The sequence below is a fragment of the Capricornis sumatraensis genome, chromosome 8 (assembly GCF_032405125.1).
Source record: "Capricornis sumatraensis isolate serow.1 chromosome 8, serow.2, whole genome shotgun sequence".
NCBI classification, from domain to species: domain Eukaryota; kingdom Metazoa; phylum Chordata; class Mammalia; order Artiodactyla; family Bovidae; genus Capricornis; species Capricornis sumatraensis.
Window position 1 is genome coordinate 23,135,222 of NC_091076.1, and position 19,012 is coordinate 23,154,233.

General features: G+C 38.6%; 1 protein-coding gene and 1 pseudogene across 1 annotated transcript; both read left to right on the top strand.

Moving 5' to 3' along the window:
* The first annotated feature begins 11,916 nt into the window (after nt 1-11,916).
* LOC138083477 (olfactory receptor 8B3-like) lies at nt 11,917-12,842 on the top strand (annotated as a pseudogene).
* A 3,203-nt stretch (nt 12,843-16,045) lies between these two features.
* LOC138083324 (olfactory receptor 8B8-like) lies at nt 16,046-16,978 on the top strand. The gene has a single exon (XM_068977133.1). It carries the CDS (start codon nt 16,046-16,048, stop codon nt 16,976-16,978), a length of 933 nt encoding a protein of 310 aa, XP_068833234.1.
* Nucleotides 16,979-19,012: the final 2,034 nt, after the last annotated feature.

Sequence of the window (19,012 nt, forward strand, 5' to 3'; positions counted from 1 at the left end):
CAAAAGAAAGCTGGGGTAGCAACACTCATGTCAGACAAAATAGACCTTACAATAAAGAATATTACAAGAGACAAGGAAGGGCTTCATAATGATCAAGGGCTCAATCCAAGAGGAAGACATAACAATTGTAAATATCTATGCACCCAACATAGGAGCACCTCAATACATAAGACAAACACTAACAGACATAAAAGGAGTAATTGGCAGTAACACAATAATAGTAGGAGATTTTAACACCCCACTCACACCAATGGACAGATCATCAAAACAGAACATTAATAAGGAAACACAAGTTTAAATGATACATTAGATGAGATGGATCTCATTGATACTGCATTGATACCTTCAGGACATCATCCAAATGCAGAAGAATACACTTTCTTCTCAAGTGCACATGGACCATTCTCCAGGATGGATCACATCTTGGGTCACAAATCATACCTCAGTAAATTTAAGAAAATTGAAATTGTGTCAAGCATCTTCTCTAACCACAATGCTATGAGACTAGATATCAATTACAAGAAAAAGTCTGTAAGAAACACAAACACATGGAGATTAAACAACACATTTCTAAATAACCAACAGGTCACTGAAGAAATAAAAAGGGAAATCAAAAAGTTTCTAGAAACAAATGACAATGAAACACGACAACGCAAAACCTATGGGATGCAACAAAAGCAGATCTAAAAGTTTATAGCAATGTAATCATACCTCAAAAAACAAGAAAAACATAAAACAGACAACCTAAATTTACACCTGGAAAAAGAAGACAAAGAACCCCCAAAATTAGTAGATGGAAAGTAATTGTAAAAATCAGAGCAGAAATAATTGAAAAATAAATGAAAGAAACAATAGTAAAGATTAATAAAACTAAAACCTGATTCTTTGAGAAGATAAACAAATGAACAAACATTTAGCCAGACTCATCAACAAAAAAAGAGAAAAGACTCAAATCAACAAAATTAGAAATGAAAAAGGAGAGGTTACAAGAGAAAATGCAGAAATACAAAGAATTATAAGAGACTACTATGAACAACGATATGGCAATAAAATGTATAGCCTGGAAGAAATGGACAGATTCTTAGAAAAGTTCAATCTTTCAAGACTGAATCAGGAAGAAATATAAATTATAAACAACCCAATTACAAGAAGTGAAATTGAAGCTGTGATCAAAATGTTCCCCCCCCCAAAAAATAAATAAATAAAACCCAAAAAACCAAAAGCCCAGGACCAGAGGGCTTCACAGTAGAATTCTATCAAACATTTAGAGAAGATCTAATGCCTATCCTTCTAAAACTCTTTCAAAAAATTGCAGAGAAAGGAACACTTCAAAACTAATTTTACGAGTCCACCATCATCCTGATTCCCAAACTGGACAAAGACAATACAGAAAAAGAAAACTACAGGCCAATATAACTTTTGAACATTGATGCAAAAATCCTCAACAAAATTTTAGCAAACAAAATTCAGCAGTACATCACAAAGCTCATATGCCATAATCGTTTGTTTTTTCCCAGGCAAGCAAGCATTCTTCAATATACACATGTCAATCAATGTGATACACCACATCAGCAAACTGAAAGATAAAAACCATATGTTAATCTCAATAGATGCAGAAAAAGCCTTTGACAATATTCAGCACCCATTTATGGTTAAAATTTCAAAAACAGTTATAGAAGGAACCTACCTCAACATAGTAAATGCCATATATGATAAGCCTACAGCAAACATTATTCTCAATGGTGAAAAAATGAAAGCATTCCCCCTAAGATCAGGAAAAAGACAAGGGTGCCCACTTTCACTGCTATCATTCAATACATTTCTGGAAGTCCTAGCTATAGCAATCAGAGAAGAAAAAGAAATAAAAGGAATCCAGATCGGAAAAGAAGACATAAAGCTCTCAGTGTTTGCAGATGACATGATACTGTCCATAGAAATCCCTAAAGATAGTATCAGAAAATTACTAGAGCTAATCAGTGAATTTAACAACCTGGCAGGGTATAAAATCAATACACAGAAATCACCTGCATTTCTATATACTAACAATGAAAAATCAGAAAGAGAAATTAAGAAATCAATCCCATTCACCACTGCAACAAAAAGGATAAACTATCCAGGAAGAAACTTACCTAAGAGGACAAAAGAACTGTACACAGAAAATTATAAGACACTGATGAAAGAAATCAAAGACGACATAAACGGTTGGAGAGATATTCCATATTCCTGGGTAGGAAGAATCAATATTGTGAAAATGACTATTATACCAATCTACAGATTCAATGCAATCCCTATCAAATTACCAATGGCATTTTCACAGAACTAGAGCAAAATTTTCACAATTCATATGGAAGCACAAAACCCCCAAATAGCCAAAGGAATCTTGAGAAAGAAGAATGGATGGATCAACATTCCTGACTTCAGATTATACTACAAAGCCACAGTCATCAAGGCAGGATGGTACTGGCACAAAAACAGAAATATAGATCAATGGAACAAGATATAAAGAAAGCCCAGAAATAAGCCCATGCACCTATGGGTACCTTATTTTTGACAAAGAGGCAAGTATATAAAACGGGGCAAAGACAGCCTCTTCAATAAATGATGCTGGGAAAATTGGACAGATACATGTAAAAGAATGAAATTAGAAAAATTCCCAACACCATACACAAAGATAAACTCAAAATGGATTACAGACAGAAATGTAAGACCAGAGCTATAAAACTCTTAGAGGAAAACATAGGCAGAACACTTCATGACATAAATCAAACGAAGATCCTCTATAACCCACCTCCTAGAGTAACAGAAATAAAAACAAAAGTAAACAAATGAGACCTGATTAAACGTAAAAGCTTTTGCACAGAAAAGGAAATGATACGCAAGGTGAAAAGACAATGCTCAGAATGGGAGAAAATAAATAATAGCAAATGAAACAACTGACAAAGGATTGACTTCCAAAATATACAAGCAGCTCATACAACTCAACACCAGAAAAACAAACAACCCAATCAAAAAGTAGGGGAAAGACCTAAACAGACATTTCTCCGAAGGAGACATGGAGACGGCTAACAAACACATGAAAAGATTCTCAACATCTCTCATTATTAGAGAAATGCAAAGCAAAACTACAATGAGATATCACCTGACGCTAGTCAGAATGGCCATCATCAAAAAGTCTACAAGCAATAAATGATGGAGAGGGTGTGGAGAAAAGGGAATGCTCTTGCACTGTTGGTGGGAATGTAAATTGATACAGCTACTATGGAAGATGGTATGGAGATTCTTTTAAAAACTAGGAATAAAACCACCTTATGACTGAGCTCCTAAGCATATATCCTGAAGAAACCAAAATTGAAAAAGACACATGTATCCCATTGTTCATTACAGCCCAGTTTACAATAGCTAGAACATGGAGGCAACCTAGATGTTCATCAACAGGTGAATGGGTAAAGAAGTATGATACATATGCACAATGGAGTATTACTCAGCCATAAAAAAGGAACATATTTGAGTCAGTTCTAATGAGGTGGATGAACCTAGAGCCTATTATACAGAGTGAAGTAAGTCAGAGAGAGAAAGATATATATTGTATTCTAACACATATATACAGAATCTAGAAAAAATGGTACTGAAGAATTTATTTACAGGGCAGCAATGGAAAAACAGACATAGAAAATAGACTTATGGACATAGGGAGAGGGGAGGAGAGGGTGAGATGTATGGAAACAGTAACATGGAAACTTATATTACCATATGTAAAATAGATAGCAAATGGTAATTTGGCTCAGGAAACTAAAACAGGGGCTCTGAATCAACCTAGAGGGTTGGGATGAGGAGGGAGATGGGAGGGAGTTTCAGAAGGGAGGGGATATATGTATACCTATGACTTCTCTGGTGGCTCAGATGGTGAAGCATCTGCCTACAATGTGGGAGACCTGGGTTCAATCCCTGGGTTGGGAACATCTCCTGGAGAAGGAAATGGCAACCCACTCCAGTATTCTTGCCTGGAAAATCCCATGGACAGAAGAGCCTGGTAGGCTACAGTCCATGGGGTTGCAAAGAGTAGGACACGACTGAGCGACTTTCTTTCTTTTCTTTCTTATGGCTGATTCATGTTGAGGTTTGACAGAAAAGAACAAAAATCTGTAAAACAATTATCCTTCAATTGAATATAAATTAAAAACAAAAAAAACCCTCAATATTCAGAAAGCTAAGATCATGACATCCGGTCCCATCAGTTCATGGCAAATATAGGGGAGACACTGGAAACAGTGATAGACATTATTTTTGGGGGCTCCAAAATCACTGCAGCTGGTGTCTGCAGCCATGAAATTAAAGGACGCTTGCTCCTTGGAAGAAAAGCTATGACCAACCTTGACAGCATATTAAAATGCAGAGACATTACTTTGCTGACAAATGTCTGTCTAGTCGAAGCTATAATTTTTCTAGTGGTCATGTATGGGTGTGAGAGTTGGACCATAAAAAAAGCTGAGTGCTAAAAAACTGATACTTTTGAATTGTGTTAGAGAAGACATTTGAGAGTCCCTCGGACTGCAAGGAGATCCAACCAGTCAATCCTAAAGGAAATCAGTCCTGAATATTCATTGGAAAGACCTGATACTGAAGCTGAAACTCCAATACTCTGGCCACCTGATGTGAAGGACTAACTCATTAGAAAAGATCCCGATGCTGGGAAAGATTGAAGGCAGGAGGAAAAGGGGACACAGAGGATGAAATGGTTGGATGGCATCACTGACTCTATACACATGAGTTTGAGCAAATTCAGGGAGTTAGTGATGGACAGGGAAGCCTGGTGTGTTGCCATCCATGGGGTTCCAAAGAGTCACACAAGGCTTAGCGACTGAACTGACTGACTCACTCACTTCAGAGAAATATTTGATTTGTATAACACACAGAAAGACAACTTTCTGGGATGTTATTGAAGTAAAAGTACTGTCATAAAATGATATATGTATAGTGGAGTTTATTTTTTCATTGCTTTTGATGATAAAGACTGGAAGTATATAAAATCTCTGTCTATGTTTACAGCATAGAACACTGAAGAGGTTTCAATGAAGTTGTTTTAAATGGTCAGAAATGTTCTTCAAAAACAAGAAGTCAAATGCTCTTTTGAATAATATAGAACAGTCTTTTGGACTCTGTGGGAGAGGGAGAGGGTGGGATGATTTGGGAGAATGGCATTGAAACGTATAATATCATATAAGAAGCGAATCGCCAGTCTAGGTTTGATGCAGGGTGCAGGATACTTGGGGCTGGTGCACTGGGATGACCCAGAGGGATGGTGTGGGGGGGGAGGTGGGAGGGGGGATCGGGATTGGGAACACGTGTACACCCTTGGTAGATTCATGTTGATGTGTTGCAAAACCAATACAATATTGTAAAGTAAAATAATAATAATAAATAAATAAATAAATAAATAAAAATAAAAAAATATTTCTTTTAAATCAAGGACATAGCCCCTCTAAATGTATTTGAGTATATCCAACAAGTAAGAGAATATGAGAGGGTATGTTAGGTTTAAACATGTGTAACTGGGTTGATGAGCTGGTGGGTAACTGTGAAAGGAAACAGATTGCTATGTAAAAGGGGAAGGAGGAGGATCCTGGGAAGAGGGCAAATAGGAAGCCCTGCAAATATTTCCCCACTTGAAAACAATTGCACTGCCACAATCTATCTTATATAACTAATTTGGAGCTGTGTAGTCTATTGAAGCCTCACAACTTCCAGGACATTTGGACAGTTATTGTGGTTGATTTCAGTCATTATCACTGTAGTGCAGCTACCCACACTCCCACACAACTCTATGGCTCACCCATCTGTGTAAGTTCCAGTTGAACTTTGCAAGAACCCTTACGGGAGCCAGGTGGTAAATAGGACATTTTCCTCCAAATATCCAGTGTCTGTTCTCTGATTATTTATTGTTGCTTCTGAATCAGAGGTGCAGAGAGAAGAGCAGCCATAATTGGTGCATCTCCCCACCATGGCTTTGCCCCTCCCCAACTTCTCCCCAGCCCAGCTAAAGTGAGTTTCAGGGAATTCAAAGACCAGTACCTTGTATCCCTCCCACTTCTTCTTCTTCTTCTTTTTTTTTTTTTTTTGGTGTTTTGGGAGCCCAACATTAAAGACTAAGACTTTTAAGAAGCATACACACAAAAAATTAGAAAGTCTTCATGCATGTACAGTGAGAGGTGCAGGCTCAAACAGACCAGAGAAGAACTTGTTTTGCCCAAGACTGACCCTCAGCACAGAGATTGCCTATAACAATCAAAACTACAAATATGAAATGGGAGATCAAGATAGCAGAGTAGGAAGACAGTGGGTTCACATTCCCTGAAGAACATATCAGACTACAACCACATATAGAGCAACTCTTGCTGAAATCAGCCTGGGGACTAGCAGAACAGCTGTTCACAACCAAGGCTGTAAAGAGAGATCCACATGGAGTCTGGATGGAATGTAAACTGATACAATCATGATGTGAAGCATTATGGAGTTTCCTCAGAAAAGTAAAAACGAAATCACTGTACGATCCAGCAACTCCTACTCTGGGTATATATCTGAAGAAAATGAAAACGCTAATTCCAACCCCAGTGTTCATAGTAGCATTATTTATAACTGCCAAGATGTGGAAGCAACCTAAGTGTCCCTTAGTAAATGAATGGGATGAAGCAGATTTGGAATATATATGCAGTAGGTACTAATCAGTCAAAAAAAAACTTTGCTATTTGGAAGACTGGTGGACTTGGGAAGTTATTATGCTTAGTGAAATAAGTCATATAGAGATAGATAAATTCTACATATTTCATTTATAAAGGAAATATAAAAATTTAAATGAATGAATAACTATGCTGTTAATATAACTAATGTGAGACTAATATAACAATGTAAATAAACTATGCTTTCATTAAAATTAATTAATTAAAAAACATTTCTAGGATTGATGTTAGGGAGGTTACCACCTGTGTTTTCTTCTAGAAATTTTATGGTTTCAGGTCTTTCACTTAATTCTTCAATCCATTTTGAATTAACTTTATGTTTGGTGTAAGACAACGGTCTAATTTTACTCTTTTGCTTGCCACAGATCTTTACTTGATTCATTTTTGGTAGGTTGTGTGTTTCTAGGAAAATCTCATGTATACTCTTGGTATATTTCTTACAGCAATTTTTTGTTTTCTGTTAAGTTAGTTCCAATATTATTTAAGACAGAAGTCCCCATCAGAGGGAGCTGTTTACTTAGATTATTTTTGAAACAATTTCCAATTGAGACTAATTCTCTTCACTGATAGGGACTGTTTCATACCTCATAACTCTATTCCTTAATACACAGGGACAATTAACACATTATTTTTTTTTTCACACAAGGTTGTAGTTCTGATACAGAAGAAAAGCTTATTTTAAGATACTTGAAATTTTAAGAAATCTGTCCCCTAAAACCTGGTGTTCTTTTTTTCCTTTGCCAAGAGATATGTTTTAGACTATGTAGATAATTTGTCTATATGAACTAGTAAATCTAAGAGAAAACCTTTTTCCTGCAAGTCATTGTTAGGACTGTTGATATGCATAGTAGGGTAAACCACAGTTAACTGCACTTCTCTTCTAATAATATACTGTAACATTGTAGGATTTGCTAGGACAATTTCTAAGTTCTGTTGCCCAGAAATGCAATTATCCATTGCCTGTGCACCCAGGATTTCTATTCTTATTGTCTGTTTAAAAATTAAAGATATGACAAGATTTGACTAAAAGAATATCCCTCAATCATGACTACTTGCTTTGAAGTGGGGAGTTTTGGTTGCTAAAATGATTCTTGTGAAGAGAGCCTGCTGTCTGTTTATAATATCACAAACATTTCTGGAGTTTCCTAGCAGGATATCTAATCGCAATTCACATAATTAATAACTGTCTATTTATTTGGATTCTTTTCCAAAATACTACATTATGAATTTCCCCATTCTATCTAATTGTGTGAGTATAGCATTTTCAAAATCCAATATGATATACTGGAACGATCCTAAACATAGATCTTAGGTTGTAGATACAAAGAATGAAGGAAAAAATTCAAAGTGAAACCTAAAATTAAAATGTAAAAATGTGTAATCTTTGATTACTATAGACTGAATGTTTGTGTCCTCTTGAAATTCATATGTTGAAACCTAATCCTCAATATGATGGCCTTAGGAGGTGAGAACTGTGGTAGTTGATTACATCATAAGGATAGAGCTCTCATGAATGGGATCAGTGATTTTGTAAAAGAGACAGAAGAGAGGTCTCCTTTCTCTTTGTTCCTGAGAGGATATAGCAAGAAATGGTAGGCTGTGAACCAGGAAGAGTTGATCTTGGACTTCCTTGGATCCAGAACTTTGAGAAATAAACTTTACTTTTTTTATAAAGCTCCCCAATCTGTAGATTTTACTGTGTGTGTGTGTGTGTGTGTGTGTGTGTGTGTGCGCATGCATGTGTGTGTTTGTTTTCAGTCATCTCTGACTCTTTGCCACCCTTTGGGCTGTAACCCACCAGGTTTCTCTGTCCTGAATTCCCTTGGAATTCTCCAGGCAAGAATGCTGGAATGGGTTGCCATTCCCTTCTCCAGGGGATCTTCCCAACCCAGGGATTGAACCTGGGTTTCCTGCATTGTAGGCAGATACTTTAACATCTGAGCCATTAGGGAAGCCCCAGATTTTATTGTAGCAGCCAAAATGGAATCATACAATGTCTTTTAATCTTTTCAATATTTCTCCCTGTAGAGTTGCCTTGCAAAATATATCCCGTATTTGTGGTAGCACAGGTCATTGTTCTGGGTTTTGAATTGTGACCACTTCTTATTCTGTGCAGTTTGACAAAATCCAGAGAGTCTGGTATTTTCTTTCACTACTAAGGGGACCCTGCTATATAAGTAAAAATGATACTGTTTTCCCCTACTAAGTGTTGTTTATTTGCTAGGTTGTGTCTGACTCTTCTGTGACTCCATGCATTCTAGACCAACAGACTCCTCTGTCCATGGGATTTCCCAGGAAAGAATGCCGGAGTGGGTTGCCAGTTTCTTCTCCAGTGTGTCTTCCTGACCCAGGGATTGAACCCACGTCTCCTTTGCAGGTGGATTCTTTACCACTGAGCCATTAAGGAAGCCCTACTAAATATGTGTGTGTGTGTAAATATATACATATGTATGTGTTCTTTAGGCTTCCCTGGTGGCTCAGACGGTAAAGAATCCTCCTGCAGTGAAAGAGGTGTGGGTTCAATAGGTTGGTAAGACACTCTGGAGAAGGAGAAACCTGTTCCAGTATTCTTGCCTGGAGAATTCCACGGGCAGAGGAGCCTAGCGGACTACAGTCAATGGGGTCACAAAGAGTTGGACATGACTGAGTGGCATTCTCTATTCTCTCTTCTATTCTTCAGCTCCACGATTTCTCCTTAGTATTTTAAAGTTTTCTGTATCTTTGTGAAATTCTCACATTGTTGATGTATTATTCTCTGATTACAGTAAGCGTGATACTTTTTTGAATTCTATGTCAGGTACTTTACATATCCATTCCATTAAAGTCAGTTTGGAGTAATTTATCTTAATCTCTTTTGGAAAATATTTCAACTAGTTTTCATCTTCATTGACTCTGCTTTGGTGTCTACATGTTACACCAAACACTCACCTGTCCTAATAATTCATGGGCTAGCCTTGTGCTGGAGAAAGCACTAATAAGCCTGGCCAGTGTGGGCCACTCAACCTTTGTGTTAGTTCAGCCTTCTCTCTTTGTTCTTAGTGGGCTTCCAGGTATTCCAAGCGTTTGGTCCCCTCAGTGGTCGAAACAAGCAAGGCCGAAGCCAAGTCCACATGCATCCCCCAGATATGCTGTGTCCTGAGATGTGTGGTGCACTTCCTTCCTCTCCAGGGAAAGCTGTAAGAGAGGGGTTTTCAGTACTTTGTTCTCTGCTGATCTGGTGAGGGGGAGCTATAGTGACTTCCAGCCCTGGGTGGTTCTCTCTCACCCAGGATAGCTACTAATTCTGTATCCTGGGTCCCCTATGCTTTCTGACACAGGCAGTCTTGAAGCCAGTCTCCTGGGCAGCCCGAATAAAAGTTGGGGCATTGGCCACATAGTGCATACCTTTCCTTCCCCAGGGAGAAGCTAGAGCTGGGGAGTTGGTCCCAACCTGAAGGTTCTTTGGAAGAATAAGTACTATGAAAAGAGGATTTCCTGAGTTTCCCTAACAGTTTCTGTATAACTGGTTTCATACATTACTAGGAGCTGGACCTTTTTAACGACTCTCTGGATTTCTTACAAAGGAAATCTTTACTTGAAATGTTTCTGAATCAGTGTGTTCATGTGGGGTAGATAGTTCTAGGGCTTCCTTTTCTGTCATCTTGCTGAATAGGTAAGAGGAATTTATTTTTGGCTTTTCCTTGGGGGATGTATATCTCTATGAAAGTGAAAGTCACTCAGCTGTGTCTGACTCTTTTCAACTCCATGAACTATACAGTCCATGGAATTCTCCAGGGCAGAATACTGGAATGGGTAGCCATTCTCTTCTCCAGGGGATCTTCCCAACTCAGGGATCGAATCCAGGTCTCCAGCACTGCAGGCAAATTCTTTACCAGCTGAGCCACCAGGGAAGCCCAAAATATATTTTGTCTGTACCACGTGGCATGTGGGATCTTAGTTCCCTGAGCAGGTATTGAACTTGGCCTCCTGCATTGGAAGCTCAGAGTCTTAACCACTGGACTGCCAGGGAAGATAATAATCCCTATAGTGAAGGGAAAACTTGAGTAAACATATGAATCCCTAAGCGATGAAAAACACATAATGGTCATATTTGTAAATAAAATCCCCTCAGGTTCCTATTACACCTAGAATGTTTTCCTGAGGAAGTGTCTGAGCAAGCTTCTGCCCTGGGATAACTGAGTGTATGACATCATTACACTCACGTTAAATCATCTGTGGCTTACCAAGTGGCAAAGATGATAATAATAAAAACTTAATTTGCTCAAAAATTGTGAGCTGTAGTTCTGAAAGATTTATGGTGCATATCAGAAATTAAGTGTAGGTTACATCCTCTTAGAAACAAAGGAAACAAAGCCTCAGAGCCTGAAGCTGCTCTTCCAAGACATGGGGTAAGAAATCAGGTTAAGGAAATAGCAAGGTTGATGGCCTAAGAAAGGTGAGTTTCTGAATTCCGCTTACATTAATACCCTCCTTTTGTGATGAGTGTCCAGGGAGCTAAGATAGATGACTTTCTTTTTCATTTTTGTAGTCCTGGGATTCAGCAAAACTGGCAGAAGAATACGTTAAAGGAAGGGTGCCGGGAAAGTTTAGACATTATTTCGCTCAGAGAATGCATTATCTCAATCACTTCCATCAAAGGACATCTTGCTCTTCTATATTTATGGTTTTTACCTTGTGACATGGAGCAGTAACTTAATCCTTCCTAGATTCTGGTCCCTTAGTTTTGGTTTAGTAAATCCTCTTGATTCCCCCTCCACCAAGTCTAATATGTGTTTGAGACAAGTATCAGGTTAGTGGGGTTGCTGCTTCCAGTTTTACTGTGAAGAGATGTGTCATGTGAAGGAAGAATTTATGAAAGAGAGAAGGGTGACTCTGTCCTGGCCCAAACTTCTCCACAATCCTGTGGTTTTTACAGCAGTCATGTTTACATCTGGAAGCAAAGTGCTTCATGCTGTAGGCTAAGTCTTGATACTTTTTGCTCATATAGCTTATAAAGACTAACAAGGGAATGCCCATGTCACTCAGTTTCATGATAATGACAAAATAGGCAATGGCCCACATTGGCCAGGTCTCAGATCTTGCCAGTGCATGCAGCATTCTTTTGAGAACAGATGTTGTGGGAAAGTTGAATTTTTCTCTGTGTAATTCTTTCTCTTCTGCCCACAGATTCTCTTAGAGAAGAATGGCTTCTGGAAATGGTTCATTTGTGACTGAATTCCTTCTACTGGGATTAACAGACCAACCAGATCTCCAACTCCCCTTGTTCTTCCTCTTCCTAGTAACATAAAACAGTCACTGTGTTGGGAAACCTGGGCATGGCAACTTTAATTGGGATGAATTCACATCTGCACACCCCCATGTGTTTTTTCCTCTTTAACTTGTCCTTCATAGATCTCAGTTATTCTTCTGTGTTTACACCAAAAATGCTGGGTATCTTCATATCAAAGAATAACATTATTTCTTACATGGGATTCATGACTCAACTTAACTTTTTTTTTTTTTTGCTCTTTCTGAAATCTATGTGCTGACATCAATGGCCTATGACTGCTATGTGGCCATCTGTAATCCATTTTTGTATAATGCTGCCATGTCCCCTAAAGTGTATTCCAGCCTTGTTCTTGGTTCCTACTTGATGGCAATTTCTGGTGCCATGGCTCACACTCTGTGTTGACACTGACTTTCTGTAATGGAAACATTATCAGCCATTTTTTCTGTGACATGCTCCCTTTTCTCCAGCTCTTCTGCACAGGTACCCATGTCAATGAGCTGGTACTTTTCATTGCGGTGGGCATCAATAGCATTGTGCCTAGTCTCACCATCTTTATCTCTTATGGTCTCATCTTCTCCAGCATCCTCCATATCAAGTCTATGGAAGGAAGATCCAAAGCCCTCAAAGTCCTCAGCACCTGCAGTTCCCACATAATTGCTGTTTCCTTGCTCTTTGGATCAGGTGCATTTGTGTACCTCAAACCATCTTCTGGTGGGTCCAAGGATGAGGGAAAAATCTCTTCTGTCTTCAACACCATTCTCTTGCTGTGCCCTTTAATTTATAGCTTGAGGAACGAAGACATTATACTTGCTCTGAAAAATACCCTGAATATGAGATAGTGATGATCAAAGAGTATCTGTCTGTGCAGTTGGTTATATGACAGGGAGATTCTGTGCTGTGATTATATATTATTTATGGCAGCCTTTTAATCCTATTTTTTTCCCTTAACCTGATAAAGGAAATTTGAGTCTTTTTTCATAAGTAATTTCTAGTTTTTTTGGAGTGGGTCTTTTTTTTTTTTCACAATTACCAAAATATCTTCTCTACCTTTTTTTTTTTCTTATTTAGTAATAGCATTAATTAAATCATAACATTATCTCCATCTTTTTATTTCATTGTCACTTTTGAACTCTTTTCTTTTCTTTGGAACATTATGCATGGTCTTCAAATAATGGCATTCTACAATAATAGAGTGACATTGTATCATCGCCGGTGTTTTTATCTGCCACTTGCTATTAAAAGCATGAATTAAGTATTTCTACTTTTTTCATGCTCTTTTCAAGAATGCCAGAGTTTAAAAGTTCTATGATGACTATCAAGGATAATCCATTTTACACATATGAATGATATTATTCAAGCTTCTTTTGGCAAAGTTTTTTTTTTTTTAACCTTTGTACAGTCAAGCATAGACATAACAGTTCATCAAACTATATTTATTGTATGAATGCAAAAGTTAAGGCTAGAGTGGTTCAGTTCAGTTCAGTTCAGTCCCTCAGTCGTGTCCGACTCTTTGCAACCCCATGAATCGCAGCACGCCAGGCCTTCCTGTCCATCACCAACTCCCAGAGTTCACTCAACTCATGTCCATTGAGTCAGTGATGCCATCTAGCCATCTCATCCTTGGTCGTCCCCTTCTCCTCCTGCCCCCAATCCCTCCCAGCATCAGAGTCTTTTCCAATGAGTCAACTCTTTGCATGAGGTGGCCAAAGTACTGGAGTTTCAGCTTTAGCATCATTCCTTCCAAAGAACACCCAGGCCTGATCTCCTTTATTTTTTTAATTTAAATTTATTTATTTTAATTGGAGGCTAATTACTTTACAATATTGTATTGGTTTTGCCATACATGATCTCCTTTAGAATGGACTGGTTGGGATCTCCTTGCAGTCCAAGGGGCTCTCAAGAGTCTTCTCCAACACCACAGTTCAAAAGCATCAATTCTCTGGCACTCAGCTTTCTTCACAGTCCAACTCTCACATCCATACGTGACCACTGGAGAAACCATAGCCTTGACTAGATGGACCTTAGTTGGCAAAGTAATGTCTCTGGTTTTGAATATACTATCTAGGTTGGTCATAACTTTTCTTCCAAGGAGTAAGTGTCTTTTAATTTCGTGGCTGCAGTCACCATCTTCAGTGATTTTAGAGCCCCCAAAATAAAGTCTGACACTGTTTCCACTGTTTCCCCATCTATTTCCCATGAAGTGATGGGACCAGATGCCATGATCTTCGTTTTCTGAGTGTTGAGCTTGAAGCCAACTTTTCACTCTCCTCTTTCACTTTCATCAAGAGGCTTTTTAGTTCCTCTTCACTTTCTGCCATAAGGGTGGTGTCATCTGCATATCTAAGGTTATTGATATTTCTCCCAGCAATCTTGATTCCAGTTTGTGCTTCTTCCAGCCCACCATTTCTCATGATGTACTCTGCATAGAAGTTAAATAAGCAGGGTGACAATATACAGCCCTGAAGTACTCCTTTTCCTATTTGGAACCAGTCTGTTGGAGGGGGGTTCATGTTTGGGAACGCATGTACAATGTTACTACAGGTAATTATTACAAATTGTATTTTAAGTTACTTATATTTTTTTCAAATTAACCAAAGATATAAATTACTCATTTTAAAGAGTAGTTCTTTTATGTAAACAAACAGATTTCATTCTAATTTTGAGGGTCATGAAATGAAAGATTAGTGCTAGGCTTAATTCACTCCTAGGGATACTCAAATTGTTATAAAATATATAATAGAGATGTAATCTAAATGAACAGAAAATGGGAGATTTGGCTCTTCTTTGGTGAATGGACAACCCTTAAGTGAAAGGAAAACTTGAGTAAACTATTGAATCTCTAAGGGACAAAGGACAGATTAAGGTGCAGGATCCAAATGCAATCCCCCCAGGTCCCTATTATACATGGAGTGTTTCCCTGGGGAAGAGACTGAATAAATTTCTGCCACATTTATAAGTGAGTGCATTATAGCATTACACTCACACTAAATCTGTGACTTACCAAGGGGCAAAAATAATAAGAAGAATGTTTATTTTTCTCTGCTGCTTGACTGGACTGAAAGTCATAAACAGAAATTATGATCTATATTTTTAAAAGATTTTGAAGTCAAATCAGAAAATATATGTGAGCTGCATTCTCTTAAGAATCAAAGGAACCAAAGCTTCAGAACCTGAAATTGCCTTACTAAGACCAGAGGGTAAAGCCAATGATAAGAAAGCCCTGGGGTTTTCTGGAGAAAGGAAGGTGAGTTTCTGAATTCCATTTATTCATGTCCTTCTTGTTTGAAATGGAAGTTCAAAGATCTAAGATATCACAGCTTATTTCCAATTTAGCACCTTGAGACTCACATAAAACTTAGAAAAATGTCTATTTAAGACATGGATCAGTGAATGCTCAGACACTAGGGGTCTAAAAGGGTGCCTTAGATCAGTCAGTAAGTTCCCTCTCCATGGACGGAAGTCTCACTCATCTACAGTTACAGCTTTTACTCTGTAATGTGGGGTGAAGAGTTAACCTCTCATAGACTCTGGCCATTTAGTTTTAGTTAAGAAACAATTTTCTTTGTTCTCACCCCACCAGGTCTAATCTGCTTTAAAAAGGCCAGCACCTAATTGCTAGAGTCTCTGCCTATAGTCTTACTGGTGAGGGGAGACTCCAAGTGAAAGGAGAAATGTTGAGATGTGGGAAGAGTGAGTCAATCCTCATCCAAACCTCTCCTTTATCAACTCTTTGTTTTTTCCCCAAGCAGTCAAGTCTGCACAGGGCAGTGGTTTCTTTCTTCTGTAGGCTAAGTTTTGATACTCTTTCTTACTTATTTTATAAAGACCCAAAAAAGTAAAATTCCATGTCACTTAGTTTCAGGATGATGGTAATACAATCCATGAGAGTTAGGTAAGACAATTCCATGAGTCCAAGCTGGGTTACTCTCAGATATCCCCAGCCCAAACACCACACTTGTGAGAGGAGATACTGTGTGCAAATTGAGTCATTGTTCTCTATGTAACCTTTTTCTTCTGTGCTCACAGATCACCTTAGAGAAGAATGGCTCCTGGAAATGGCTCTTTTGTGACAAAATTCATTCTGTTGGGATTAACCAACCAGCCAGATCTCCAACTCCCTCTATTCTTCCTGTTCCTAGGAGTGTACATGGTCACTGTGCTGGGAAATTTGGGATTGATAATCCTAATTGCACTGAATTCACACCTACACACCCCCATGTACTTTTTCCTTTTTAACTTGTCTTTCATAGACCTCTGTTATTCTACTGTATTTACACCCAAGATGCTGATTAACTTCTTATCAAAGAAGAATATTATTTCTTACGTGGGGTGCATGACCCAGCTCTACTTCTTCTGTTTTTTCAGCATTTCTGAATGCTATGTGCTGACATCAATGGCCTATGACCGCTATGTGGCCATCTGTAAGCCACTCTTATATAACACTGCCATGTCCCCTAAAGTGTGTTCCAGCCTTATGCTTGGTTCCTACTTGATGGCATTTTCTGGTGCCATGGCTCACACTGGATGCATGCTGAGACTGACCTTCTGTGATGCAAACACCATCAACCATTATTTCTGTGACATCGTCCCTCTGCTTGAGCTCTCCTGCACAAGTACCTATGCCAGTGAGCTGGAGGTGTTCATTGTAGGAGGCATCAATATCATTGTGCCCAGTCTCACCATCTTTGTCTCTTATGGTCTCATCCTCACCAACATCCTCCACATCAGCTCCACAGAGGGCAGGTCCAAAGCCTTCAGCACCTGCAGTTCGCACATCATTGCTGTTTCTCTCTTCTTTGGATCAGGGGCATTCATGTATCTCAAACCACCTTCTGCTGTGTCTATGGATGAGGGGAAAATCTCTTCTGTCTTTTACACCAATATGGTTCCTATGATTAATCCATTAATCTATAGCTTGAGGAACAAAGATGTTAAACTTGCTCTGAGAAAAACTCTGAGTAGGAGACAGTTTTAATTAGAACTGTCTGTGTGCACAAGTAACTTGTACCATGAGACGTTGAGTTTTTAATTTAATGGCAACCCACTCCAGTATTCTTGCCTGGAGAATCCCAGGGACAGAGGAGCCGGGTGGGCTTCCGTCTATAGGGTCGCACAGAGTTGGACACCACTGATGCGACTTAGCAGCAGTAGCAGCAACCTTCTTACCATATTTTTTATTACCTTTTTTAAACCTAGTATCTTAAAGAAATTTAAGTCGTGTTTGAATAATTTATTTCCATTTTTATATATTTTTCTTAGTGTTTTCAAAATACATATCATCTCTTTTTCTTGCATAGTAATAACATTAAATAGTGAATATGTTATCTTTTTTCATTATCATTTTGAAATTATTTTTCCACTGGGAAAAGAAAAATGACCTCCAAATAATGAATTACATAACATTAGACTGAAACATGGGTTATTTTTAATCTATCAACTTGCAATAAGAAGGATAAATAAGATACTCTGTTTCTACTCTTGAAAGTGAAGTTGCTCAGTTGTGTCCGACTCTTAGCAACCCCATGGACTGCAGCCTCCCAGGCTCCTCCATCCATAGGATTTTCCAGGCAAGAGTACTGGAGTCAGGTGCTATTGTTTCTACTCTTATCCTTCCATATTTCACTTAGCAATAATATACCTTCTTAAGATACCAGAGATAGATGGTTCTAAGAGTATCAAGGATAATCCCTCTCCCATATGTAAACCTTTAGTGGTAAGCTTATTTTAGCAAAGAGTTTTATTTTTCACCTTTGTAAGTGACAGAGAAGGCAATGGCAACCCACTCCCGTACTCTTGTCTGGAAAATCCCATGGATGGAGGAGCCTGGTAGGCTGCAGTACATGGGGTCGCTGAGAGTCAGGGATGAAAGTCGGGGACTTTGACGTTTCACTTTCCACTTTCATGCATTGGAGAAGGAAATGGCAACTCAATCCAGTGTTCTTGCCTGGAGAATCCCAGGGGTGGCAGAGCCTGGTGGGCAGCCATCTACGGGGTCACAGAGTCTGACACGACTGAAGCGATTTAGCAGCAGCAGCAAGTAAAACTGACACACAACCAGTCATCAAAATACATGTTTTGCATGGGTGGGAAAGTGAAGCCAAGAGTGGATAATGATTTACTTAATTAAAGTGACACAGCTTTAGAAAGAAAAATTGTAGACTAAATTCTTATCATTTTGACTTCAAGTCAAGTCAATTATTCTTCAGTATAGTCTATACACTCTTGATTATGTTATTCTATTTGAGTAGAAAACCTTTACCCATGGACTCACTCCTTGCGCAGGACCTTAGATACTATTGAGATCACAGAATTTCTCTACATAAGATGAAAGCTTAAGTTATTTATGATTTCAAATGTTAAACCAACAGGACTAGATGACTTTTGAACAAATAGATTATTTCTGGTTTTGTTGGCTTCTGTGTGCTACATTCATATGGAGTTTTAGGTACAGAAACATCAAATTGCAGCTGGAAGAATAATGACAATGTGAAAGAAATATTTGGAGAATAAAGCAAGTTATGACATGAATGTTGGATTATTTTTTGAAAGCAAAAATGTGCTACTTTAAAAAAAAAAATCCTCAATATGCTGTATCAGTGACATGGTAATCATTTTCTAAGATATGTTGAATAATATTCATTAGTTAACACGTCATAGAAGAAGGCAATGGCAACCCACTCCAGTACTCTTGCCTGGAAAATCCCACGGATGGAGGAGCCTGGTGGGCTGCAGTCCATGGGGTCGCTAAGAGTCGGACACAACTGAGCGACTTCACTTTCACTTTTCACTTTCATGCATTGGAGAAGGAAATGGCAACCCACTCCAGTATTCTTGCCCGGAGAATCTCAGGGACGGGGGAGCCTGAGGGGCTGCCGTCTATGGGGTCGCACAGAGTTGAACACGACTGAAGAGACTTAGGAGCAGCAGCAGCAACACGTCATAATCTCCAGTCAGTATTTATGTATTTTGAAATTTGGCAAAGCTGATTTTTGACTTGTTTTTGTTTGAG